The 12,882-nt window shown below is 40.7% G+C and overlaps 1 protein-coding gene across 1 annotated transcript in view; it reads right to left on the reverse strand.

The window, feature by feature from the left end:
- Positions 1–505: 505 nt before the first annotated feature.
- Positions 506–12,882, reverse strand: part of ATG14 (autophagy related 14) — a 34,744-nt gene continuing 22,367 nt past the window's right edge. The window contains exons 6-10 of the mRNA XM_081124263.1: positions 11,696–11,925; positions 10,427–10,544; positions 8,834–8,924; positions 8,668–8,753; positions 506–3,398 (exon numbers count right to left, since the gene is read on the reverse strand). Coding sequence (XP_080980389.1) covers positions 3,092–3,398; positions 8,668–8,753; positions 8,834–8,924; positions 10,427–10,544; positions 11,696–11,925 — 832 coding nt within the window. The 3' untranslated portion in view covers positions 506–3,091. The remainder of the gene's footprint in view (positions 3,399–8,667; positions 8,754–8,833; positions 8,925–10,426; positions 10,545–11,695; positions 11,926–12,882) is intronic.

A 12,882-nucleotide genomic window follows, 5' to 3' on the forward strand; every position in this document is an offset into this window, starting at 1 on the left:
CTGCAGGATTATCCATCTGGGAGAGACCACTTATTGGGGGGGAAAAAAAGGGAGGATTCTCCAAAACTACTTGGTTCTCCTCTAGCTTGACAGGTTTCTTTAACCTCTACCATGTTTCTTTTTCTTCTGTCTCAAAGAAAGTCTGGGCAGGTTCCACATGGGCAACCTAGAGGTCCCTCCCTCCCTTCCCAGAGGGCTGTTATAAGACACCATGTCACTGTAGGGCACAGGAATCATGTGATGGCTACCAAAGAAAAATCTACAGAGAGAAAGTATGTAACTGGTAAGCAACTGGTTTCCCAGCTTACTAAAGATAGACCGTTATCATTAATACCACCATGATCAATAACTTTTAAAAAGTATTAGGCATTTTTCCTTGCCTGGCAAAAAAATTCGAAAAAAAAAAAATATCCTGTAATTTATATGAAAGATCTCATTCTTGCTACCCTTAATGTATTAGTAGAAATGAATAATCAGTTTGAAAAAGACATACATATTAGCAAAATACTGTTAAAAGGTTTATTGTAACAATACAGTAAAAGTTTAGAAAACATTTGTATGACTCAAACTGGTTTGGAAATTGCAGAGCAATGGGAAATTCCTGCAACGTGACACCACGAGGAGATTCTCAGACGCATAGTTCCTTTAACAGCATGCCACCAAATGCTCTTCCCAAATCACCACCACTCAAATCCTTAAATGCATCCTGTCTGCTACACCCGATGCTGACATATTTTTCATCTTAACTTACAGATGTGCAAAACTTTTCTTAGTCATACTCCATTACTAAAAAGTCTTTAACAGACCATTTAAGCAGCCTATTGGTGCCTCTGGGTTTTTATTAGTATTACTTTGTTTCAACAAATCATTTTAATATGGAAAAAAAGACCAAGTTCTATGGCTTTTTGTTTAAAAATAAAAACCAGCTTCAATTTTTTTCAAAAAGCTGTTTACATATGGTTCTGGCACCTACATGAAAGATTTTAATGAGCAGCAAAGAGAGTAGAAAAAACAGTGGTTGAAATGTATACTTAAGAATATTTACAGGGTGGATCCAGTGCAAAAGAATGAAAACCAAAATACCTCAGCAGCGTAAGCCAGTATGTTGGTATTCATAACCACTACGGGTTTGATCATTTAACCCCAAGTAAAGTGCCTCTAGTTGATAACAACAAAATATACCCTATCAATCCCTAAGTTTCCCATATTCTTGCAGGGTTTGTTGAATACTCTAGTTATGAGTTTGTGACCTCTGGATTCTGTTCTTTAGCTTCATCTCACACGCATGGTTTCATAAGAGGGTTACTTGAGAAAAACCACGGCTGTTGTCTCAAGCCCCAAATCCCAGCCTTTCAACTCTTGAGACTAAACTCTTCTTTCTGAGGGCTGGAAATACCTAGATAACTCATCTCATGGGATTTGAAGATCACTTAGTGTTTGTTCAAGTCTACCACTCCATGAATTACAGGCTCGGATGGTACAGCGCAAGCCCAGCAACAAAGCTGAGCAGTTAAATCACAGCCCGTGTCCTCCCAAAGTGGAAAATTCATAGTCAGGGAATTTGGGACTCCTGGATAGGAATAAACACCCTTCTGCAACTCTACCCAAAACTGTAGCAAACACTAATATACCAATAGCAAAAGCTATATATAGCACCTCGGATTTAGAGGCAAAGTATCATCTCTAATAATTAAAATGAGAAAAGAAGCTAGGGCAGGGCAACCCCCCAAATGATTTATCTGAGGTACTATCATGCTAACCACACTAATAAGATATGGTAATAATGCCTGTTAGGAATTTTTTCATAGGATTTCTTTTTGTAGGTGTTACATAGGATATTTTTGCAGTTATTAAAAATAAACTACTTACATATTTGTACATAATGCCTCTATGATTTTCTTCTAAGATTGTCACTAAAAGAACAACAAGACACTTAGCTGACAATGGTCTCTTGGTGAGGAAAATTCTTCCCACAGGGCTTCCCCAGGAGAGAAGCGTAGTATCAGCTATAACGATTTGCTCTGCATTTCCGAGGGAAGGTAGTGTCCTTAAAGCAACAAAGACTCTAGGAAACAAGCAATCAGGATGTTTTCCCTGGAAAAACCTGCCATCTACTAAATCCCTTAGAAAGAAACTGGACACCAGAATACCAAAGGCCACTTAATTAAGTGGCTTTTAACCGGTGCCTAAGCAGGCTTACACTAGCAAACGATCTTAACAACTTTAATCTTTGACTCATAGAAAATAAGTTCCATTTCAAAATGCACATAGTGTAAATGGTAGGAATTCAATAATCTAGGTAAGGATGAACTTAATTCCACTCAGAATATAAGAAATAGGTTTAAAATCTCTAGGACATTATTGCAGCTAGAATTTCTTCTGTTCATCGATGTGGGTCCTAAAGAAAAGCTTAGTTTCTTTGGTGTGTGGGGAGAAAGAAAAACAGGAATGTCTGACAAGCTACGACAGAGCAGCACAAGTGAAATAATTTTTAAACTACCCATCCCCCTCCCTCCAAAAAACACCACCCCTTCCAAACAAACCGAAATCCTTGACCTAAAAACCAAACATGACCAAATTATAAAGAAATCAAGTATTTCAAGTTGCCTGCTGGTTCTCTGTACAAAAATGATCGCATAAAAACTAATGTTACACAGTTTTTAATCTTTCAAGTCCTAATCATCAAGAGTCACTTCCCTGTGATTCAATCTCTAAAACGTAAAGTGTTCAGGAATAGTCTCAGCATTGCCAGGACCGACATGTCAGCCTGTGTCTGCGGCTCCTCCGGCCTGTAATCAGAGGGAGCCCCAATGAGTTTCTGCCTTGACAGAGCTGGCCTCGTGCGCTGGTCCTCTCCCACCGACACTAGTCAGGGTAGAAGGACCTTTGACCCCTCTGTTCTATTAATTATCCTAAGCATGTCGGTCACCAACATTGGCCATTTGACAAACAGAAATATGTTTGTCTCCCTGCTTAAAAAAAAACAAAACAGTTTAAAACCTCTTTGTTGCAGGCATGACCTTACCTACATACATAAAGTTTACTAGTGTACTTTCCTGATGCAAATCTGGCATGTTTTGATCCATGCTCATTAACGGTGTCCAGTGTAAGCTTTAAGCCAGGAGGTCACCGAGGCTGCAGCGGAGGAGATCATCCCGCCGGCGCTGCTGCTGGCGATGGGCGGGGATGTCTGGGTGCTCTGGCTCTGCGAGACTTCCACGGGCTGGGAAGGGATATCACAAAACCGGGGGCTTGGCAAGTTCTCCCAGTCTGTTCCCAGGTCAGTCTCCTCGTCACTTATGTGCTCGTCTCCACTCTCATCTGACTCTCCAGCAACTCCGGGATCCACAAACTCCATGGACTCCTCGAGGTCCGCTCGCACTTCAAAGGGTCCCGACCTGTGTGCAGACAGTGAAGGGTCTCTAAGACCACCACTCTCACAACATGTGACAACAGGTGACAGAAGAACTGATGGCACATAGGAGACCAGAGCTGTCACCGCACCCGGTTCCTAAGTTTGCACTGTATTCACTCACTGTTGGTTTATAATTTAATTTTTCTTTAAATAATAACTGCCGTCAAAGTAATGAATAATTTCATGACACAGCACTTCTCCTTAATTCCACCTACTCTGTGAAGACGCTGGATGGGAAAAAACCATCCACTGAGACCATCCATTCTGGTCCAAAGTATGATTTTTCTGTTTTAAACCGCACTGTCAATGCATTCCAATGACACAATTCTGACATAAACGGTCACCTGACATATACACTTGGGCACATCAGTTAGTGGAAAAAGTACCAAGTGGTATACTAGAAAACTGTAAGATGTTCTCTGCCTTGTGGCAAGCCCTCGACTATTAAACTCAAGACCCACAAGAGCTAAATGATACGGCCATATGCACGTTAGCAAAGCTTCCTGGGATTGGTGTCAACAGCAGGCTCCCATACACATTTCGAGATCACCACACAATTTTCTAGGGACACATTTATAGCACAGAGTGAGACATTACTTAGAATACATTATCTGGAATACTGTGTATTTCTGCACCATCTTTCAGGAAAAAACTATTTTTACTTCCCAAAGGTCCCTAATAATATCCTCACCTCCAAATCTAATAACCTTTCTTAGACCTCACTCCCTGGGACAGCCCCTCAATGCCGCTGTGTGGAACAAACCCCACCAGGCCTCTACTTCTCCCTTGTCCCCTTCCCAGTGCCATTGCTCCCGACTCACGGGAGCCAGGCCGAATCTCCTTGGGGCAGGCAGTCACCCCAGCCACGCCCTCTGGGGGACTTCCCTGCAGCCAGCTGTAGGGTGGAACCAAGTCCTTCCAGCAGCTCCTCTCTCCACTGTTGCCCCCAAGATAAGGTCCAATGCTTCAGTTCACCTAAGTTTCACTAGTAATTACTTAGGGGAAGGTGACAGATAGCAAAAATAACAGAGAAATGAGAAATATCCTAGAATTGTTAGTCTATGGCCCAAAATTCTTTACAGTCTTTGTAATGATAAAAGCCTAGTGTTGGCCTCCAATGTATCTCCCCAGACCTGGACCTTCTGACTTGCTTTTTCCAAAGTCAAGCAGATATTATTCTTAAAAAACAACCCTGCTTCCCACCTGGAACACAGCAACAGCAATAGCTAATGTTTTTGTCCTAGGCACTGTTTTTAGGGCTTTACAAGTATTAATTAGATAGGAAGATGTGCTCGATTCCCGGTCAGGGCACATGCCCGGGTTGTGGGCTCAATCCGGTCAGGGGTGTGAAGGAAGCAGCCAATCAATGACTCTCTCATCACTGACATTTCTATCTCTCTCCCTCTCCCTTCCTCTCTCTGAAATCAATAAAGATTAAAAAATAATAATTAGAAGATGTGCCACAGGGTATCCCGTTGGTCTCTAGTGAACAATTTACTTTCCAAAAATCCCCAGATCAGGGATTGCCAGGCTTACTAGGCCTCCACCCTGCCCAGAGAAGTTCTGATTTTGCAAGGAGTGAAGGAAACAAGAATTGGGAGGGAATTCTCCCCACAGTCTTCCTCCCCTTGGAATGGCTGCTGAATTAAGTACTTCAAATGACAAACTAGTGGATGATTCCCACAGCAGCCAGTAGGAACAATTTTAGTTCCAATGACTGACCTACATTTCTAAGTACCACGAGGAGCAGAAGAGACCCCTTACAGAGGCGGCTGGGACATTTCTCCACTCAAAGCCTTTCCCCCATCACTTCCAGCATAATCTGTTACCTGCCCAGCACACCTGTGCCACACCACACAGAATTAACTAGCAGAAGAATTAAGTCTTTCTGCTTAATGTCTTCAGGGAATACAGATTATAAAATAATTATTCCAATATTCAGTATACTTGAATAACTGGCATTTTATTCAACACCCTGAAGCCAGAGTACTCATTTTCTCATGATATAAGGAGTTATTTTTATCGATTAAGGCAGCAAAAAGATCTTGGCTTTTTAAAAGTCTCTTTTTGCAAAATAGCTTATTTCAAAAAATATTACAAAATGTAGAGCATTGAGAGTAATGTAAACTCTGAACTCTGGACGATAATGATGTGTGAATGTAGGCGCCAACACAGTGAAAGACAGAGTTGGATAAGACCCATCAATAGATATTAAATCCAGGGGGCCATTCTTATGAGCAAGACAACTGTGTGGTCTCCAAGTGTCCCCACACTCTGCAAGGAAGGAACCGTAGGAATTACACAGCGGAGAGTTTAGAAAGCATCCTGACTGGATGACTGAATTAGCATCACCAATGAAGAGGACAGATGGATAACTGTGGGTCCCCAGATGTGAAACCCAGAGGCACTGCTGCCGAGGCAGTGCCCAGCCTACAATGCACAGCCTGAATCTCATCGCAAGGAAGCAGCCAGTCTCAAAATGAAAGTCCTCCTTAAAAAAGGGAAAAAATGTTAATGTCATAAAAGAAAAAGTAGGCTGTGGAAATGTTCCAGACTTAAAGAGTCATAGCAATTAAATGTAACACCGGAATCTAGACCGGATCCTGGACGGGGAAATGCAATAAAGGACATTATCTGATCCACTGACAAAATGTGCATGTGTGCAGTATTTTAAAATATTATATCAGTGTTAAATTTACTGATGTTGATAACTGGGCTGTGGTGAATAATATACCCATTTTAGGAAATATATATTGAATTATTTAGGGGCCAAGAGCCACGACATATGTAACTTATCCTCATAGAGTTAGAAAGAAAATATTTTTGTGTGTATATTTATGGAGAGGGGAGGAGGGAAGGAGGAGGGAGAACGCACAAATGATAAAGCAAATGGGGCAAAACTAACAAAGGTGAATCTGGGTAAAGGATATATACATCTTTGTACTTTTTGTTTTGGAATTTTTCTGTAAGTTTGAATTTACTTCAAAGATAAAAAGGAGTTTATGTTGGATTCAGAATGGAGTCCTCAGCTCAGCTGGTGTCAGTGGAAACAGGAGGTCCCACCCAAGTTCCATTACCACCTCTGAGCCTGACTGAGGGAGGTATGACAAGGGGACTTCTGAGGTGCTGACCTCCTGGCTCACAGACCAGGAAAAGTAGATGTGATGACAGTCTGGCTGTGAGTGCACTTCTGTAGGCCTCTGATCGGAGGCCTGACTCAAGGGCAAGCCCATAGAAAACTTCAGATCCACAAGGAAGTCCACCCTAGTATAAGACTGCCTATTTTCCTAACCACCATCAACACTGGATATCATCAATCCTTTCCTTCTTGCTAAACTGATTGATGAAAAACCTGTTTTGAGTTGCATTTCTTTATTCTTGACAGGGCCTAGACTTTTTTCATTTGAATTCTGACTGCTTGCATTTCTTTTGTATGAACTGCCTACTTGAATACTTTGTGTTTTTTTATGAGGCTGCTTACCTTTCTTTTATTGACCTGAAAGATTTTAGTCTAGATTTTAATCCATCGCCTCTTACAGAGATTGCAAAATATATCTGTTGCTGGTCTTTTAACACTGTTTATGGTATCTTCTACCAGAGACATTTAGTTTTTATACAGCAAAATGTGTAACTCCTTTCTTTTATGGGTTTTGTGGCTTGGTTGGGAATTCCCTCCCCATCCTATGATTATAAAACACTGTCTTTTCTCCTAGTTATGATTTTTTTTAAAAAATTTAGTCTTTTATATCATCTGGCATTAATTTTTGTATGTGGAACGTGATATAAATCCAACTTTTTCCCCATACGAATACCCAAGTGGCCCACCAGCACCAAGCTGCTATACTATGACTCGACACGCCACCCGCGACACGCTGTACCCCCCAAGGGTCTGTTTCTGCACTTCCTTCTCTTCGTCTCATTGCTCCGCCTATTTGCATGCTAACAGCACCCTGTTTTAATTGCCTTTATTTATACTGTGTTTTAAAAGGGGCCAAAACCATCCCTTATTATTATTTCTCACAATCTCCTTGCAGACTGTGCTTTTAGTTACACATTAGAATCAGCTTGTCAAAGTTCCATGAAATATCTGCTGAAATTCTGACCAGGTTTCCTTTTTGGAAAAAGTGGCCTTTTTACAATACAGAGCTTTCCTTCCTAGAAAATCATAAGGGTTCCACTGCCCTGGCCTTCTTTCATTCGTGCCACGCCTCACACCAGACCAGGCAGACATGCAAAAATTGCACATTGAATATCTTTTATTTGTGTTGATCCTATATTTAGTCACCACACTGAACTATCATTTCTAATAGCTTCTTAGTTCCTTAGGGTATCAGGTTCAGTCATACCATCTACAATACTGTCAGCTTCGTTTCCTTCTTTCTAATACAAATACACCTTTGTTAAAATGTTCTGCCTTGGCTGGGCCTTCAGAGCCATGTTAACACGGCAGTGCTAGTAGGGCATCCTCACTTCTTCCTGACTGTAGGGGGTGGTCTCCATTAAATATCTCTGTAAGTAATGTGGCATCAAGTATAGCTTTTGCTACATGCTTATGGTAGACATCCTTTATTAACCTCTTTTTAACTCAATAGTAGTTTTCTTTAATTATTTACGGAACTGAATTTTATTGCTTTTCTGGCATCTATCAGGTTAATCTTATGTTTTTTCTTTAATATGCTAATGTGATAAAGTGATGTGCACTGGTTAAAAGCATGAGTATCTACTACTTGGGCATCGTCAGCCAGATATGTGTTGGGACCTGGCTCTACCACTTTTACTGGCTCTGTGACCATGGGCAAAAGTTACTTGGTGATGCTAAAACTCAGTGTAAAGTAAGAATAATAATCCTACCTAGATTTAAGACATGTAAAGTACTTAGCCCAGTGTCAATAAATACTCAACCAAATATTAGTTCTTGTTACTAATGATGAATTTCCTAACGCTGAACCCTTTACAAACAAGGTACAGAGAGGATGTCAGAGGATAGAGACCTTGGATTCTTCTATCCTGTTTCAGGTTAAAAATACTTGATATTAATTTTTTCTAAGAAATGCTCATTTAGGAGCCATAATGGTTCAAATATGATTAGCCATTGTTTCCTTCTATATGGGACCGCATTATGTGTGTCCCTTTTGGAGAGTTTGGGGCAAGGAACAGGCCCCTTCCTATACATGGCCAACACATACAACTACTCCACTTAGAAGCAGTCACAACAGTATCACTTAGAGAAAAGCAACAAACACCATTCTTACCTGCCTAGGTGTTCAGAATTCGGGCTGACCAGGTACATTAAATTCCTGAGGGTATGCAGTGGTTGTAATTGATCTAAATTTACATGCTAGCAAAAGAAAAAAATTGATTACTATTTTCAACCATGTTAAGAAATTAAAAAATTAGTTCACAGCGTATTTTCCATACCTGAGAAAAGCACAGGTAAAGAATATTTGCATTCAGTTTCTTTACTGCTCGAGTAAATTTCTGTCTGCTGAGATTTTCCCCACAAAATTCACTGTAAAACAAACATAATTTGTAAAGTTGTATTTTTTGGAGGAAATTCTAAGTTAAAATGTTCACTTTGAAGAGTATGCTTTACATTGCAGCTCAGTATAAAACCTACCCTGTGCCTTTGCCTCTTAAATGTACTTAGAAACTTTCTAAGAATGAACTAGTCCCCTCATGGAGCAATTTCACTGCATCTATAAAAATTACAAATACATATACCCTTCCACAAGCAATTCCACTTCTGAAAATTTATTCTGCACAAGTACTTGCAAACTTACGAAATGTCGACTGTATAAGATTATTCCCTTAAGTATCAATAGAAGATGGTAAGATCCTGGGACATTTTCAAGGGGAAACCCTGTAGCTGCTGACTTTATGCAGAATGACAGCTGAAAGCTCACAACAGCCCGAGAGGCCTCACACGACCTACACTCCTACCTTCCCTTGCTGCCCTCACTCTCTCCTGCTCTTCTGCAGCGCTCTTCCCAGGGCTCTGCACAGCTTTTCTGCCCACAGCCTCTTTCCCCAGGTCCACCTGGCTTGCTCCCTTCCTCCCTCAGGTTCACACACCTGCCCACTCAAACACAGCAAGCCCTTCCCTGCCTTCACATCCCCCCCTCACCCTGCTTTAACGTTCTCCACAGCACTTGGAACCATCTGACGTACTGTTTATTATTTGTCTCTTTGTTAAAAGTAAGTGCCAAAAGGGTAGAGATGATGTTTTCATCACTACTGTATCCTCTCAGTACTTGGAACAGTGCCTGGAACATAGTAGGTGCTCAATAAATATTTGTTAAATAAATAAAAACTTAAAAAGCAAGGTGCAAAACACCTTAGTACAGCATGATACCTTCTGTGTTTAAAAGAGGGGTGCTGGTAACCACACATATTTATATTTGCTTGAAATGCAAGGATAACTGAAGGTTGGTAGGAAAGTCTTAGTAGGAACTGAGTAGACTGTAAACCCTTACATTTTTTTGAATTTTAAACCATGTTTTTTATTTTAAAAAATCAAACAGCCCTAGCTGGGTAGCTCAGTTGGTTATAGCATCGTCCCACTATGACAAGGATGCAAGTTCGATCCCCAGTCAGGGCACATACAAGAAGCAACCAATGAATGCATAAATAAGTGGAGCAACAAATTGGTGTTTCTCTCTCCTGCTCTCTCCTTTCCTCACTCTCTCTAAAATCAATTTAAAACAATCAAAAAAATTTCAAGTGCTTCAGTATAACCAGTTACTGTCCATGAACACGCCCTCTGAATATCCTGGGTTTTCCTCCAATTCTTTTTTCAAGTGGGATACTTCTCTGTGGTCTTATCATGCACAATTGTAAGATAACACAAATCTGTACCATAGGAAGCTTATGAAATTTATCTCAGTATCTATGGTCAGACTTTTCTGTCTCAATAACACTTAAATTCTTAATTTTGATTTCATTAGAATAATGAGAAGAGAATAACACAAGAGACGCATGACAAAGACGACATCACCACCTTCAATTACTTGCCTGTTGCACAGCTTTTTGGGAAGATTTATGTCGAGTATATGAGACAAAATGTTGGCCAGCTGAGTCGCATAGCACAACGCAGCACTGATCGTGTAAGCAGGGTTGTTATGTTCCATGTCTAAAGTATAAAAAAACAGCCATACACAAAACCACCTTAATTTCAACAAAAATATGAATTAATCTATATAATTTCTAATTTCATCATTACAATGATGGCTACATTTTAATCCTTACTAATAAAAGGTCCACATTTCATTGTTTATGGTTTTTACTAAGTGAAACCTAACCAAACGGGCCTCAATAGGCCCAGCATAAATGAAATTGAAGTCTGAACTGCTTGAACCTGATAATGTCTTACCAAAACAGTGCCTAGAGAAGCCTCCCTGACTATCCTACGGAAGAGCAGTCCCCTCCTCTGTAGCCCCGCCCATGGCACACACTCCATGTACGGTGCTTTTGGTCACCACTTGCTTACTGTCCTCCCCACAGAAATGCAAAGGGCTCACCTGTCTCAGTGACATCACCTTTGTGTCACCGGCACACGGCACTGTACACGACAGATAGCACATACTCACTAAATATTTGCTGAATGACTAAGTGAACAATCCTCCACCAAAGAAAAGCTACAGGAGTTGTAAAGGGTTTCTCTATGTGGTGCTCACTCTCCACTTAGGACTGCTAAAACAAGCTCCTTACAAAGTTAACTGTAAGAATGGGACTCAGGCTAAATATACTTCTTTAAATAGTGAGGTCTTTTTATATAAAGCAGTATTGACCCCGAAAAGGTGAAATGTCTAAAATACGTTTTCACTACATCTACAGGTGGAGGAAGAACATGTGGTATGTCCATACAATGGAATGTTATTCAGCCATTAAAGGAATGAAATGCTGATACATGCAACAATGTGGATAAACCCTGAAAACATGCTAAGTGAAAAAAGCCAAACACAAAAGGCCACGTATTGTGTGATCCCATTTATATGAAATATCCAGAATAGACAAAACTACAGAGACAGAAAGCAAATTAGTGATTGCCAGGGGCTCGGCTCCAAGGAGGAGGAATGGGGAGTGACTGCTTTATGCCCTGGAGTGTCCCTTTGGGGTGATGAAATGTTTTGGAACTAGACAGAGGTGCTGGTTTTACAACACTGTAAATGTAATAAATGCCAATGAATTATTAGCTTTAAAACTTCGTTTTGTTATGTAAATTTTACCTCAATTAAAAGATACATGTTTATAAAAGTTTTCAAAGACTATTTTGCTTCTCACCAGGCCCCTGCGTGGTTTTCTTCTCTTCCACCCAATTATAGTAGGCAGAGTAGTCCCCGTTGTTGGGCAGGCTAATCCAAGGCCCTGTGATGCTAATGCTGGTGTCCCCATTGTGGTCATCACAGACCCATCTCCCAGAGTGGTAGGTCGTCCTCCGGGCTTCAGCAAGCTTGCTCACGGTGCTGGAGGTCATGGCACTGTCACTCTCTGAAGACACATCTGCGGGATCTCTAAAAATCAGGAGATGCATATGGATTTCAAGGGACCAGGATTTAAAGGGTATGCAATACACTTGCCAGATATGCAGAATGCTGGAAAGATGTAGACAAGGACAGGAAGTGACTTGGAAAATGCAGAAATAAGTGATTGTTCTCAGAGATGAAGATCAAACCAGCTGTGGCACAGAAGCCCACAAGGGTATAAGGACAGGGCACCATGAGCGAGGGCCTCAAATATCAGGTTCTCAGATTACTTGGTCTCAAGATCCCTTTATGTGCTTAAAAATTTCTGAGGACCCCAAAGAGCTTTTGTGTCTGTTGGTCAGATCTATTGAGATTTACTGTATTAGAAATCTGAGAACATTTTAAATTAATTCAAAAATAAGAGATCTAGTACATGTTAACACAGCGTGTCTTTATGAAAAATCTGTATTCTTCAAACCAAGAACATCAGTAACGAGTGACAACACTAAGCAGCTGAGTCACACAGCACAAAGCAGCACTGATCAAGATTTTTTGAAAATCTCCGTAATACCCATGCCTTTCAAGTGTCCCATGAGAAAAGCAACCACTGCTTGGAACACTCAAGTGATTTTCCCTGAGCCAATGATGGCACTTCAGCCTGCAGCAAAGGCAGTTTCTGCATACTTCCCCTTTCACCATACGCTATACTAAAAAGAAGTGTATGCAGGGCCAAGACAGTAACATTTAAATAAAAACTAGTTATCTCTATTGCTTCATCAAGAACGTTCTTGTTGAAAAACTGGTGTGTTTTTTTTTAATGCAAGTACATGGTAGAATACAATGACTATTACTACAGCTTGGTGTCACTGTTTTGAAATGTATCAAGGCGCCAGAGGTTTTACCCACCATGGCTTCCGAGTCACCAGTGCAAATGTCAACAGAGTGAAAAAGGGAAGGTGTTAGTATTATTATATAAAAAATAGTTTTGGCTGCACGGACCCCCTG

This window comes from Miniopterus schreibersii (genome assembly GCF_964146895.1).
Source record: "Miniopterus schreibersii genome assembly, chromosome: 1".
Taxonomy (NCBI): Eukaryota; Metazoa; Chordata; class Mammalia; order Chiroptera; family Miniopteridae; genus Miniopterus; species Miniopterus schreibersii.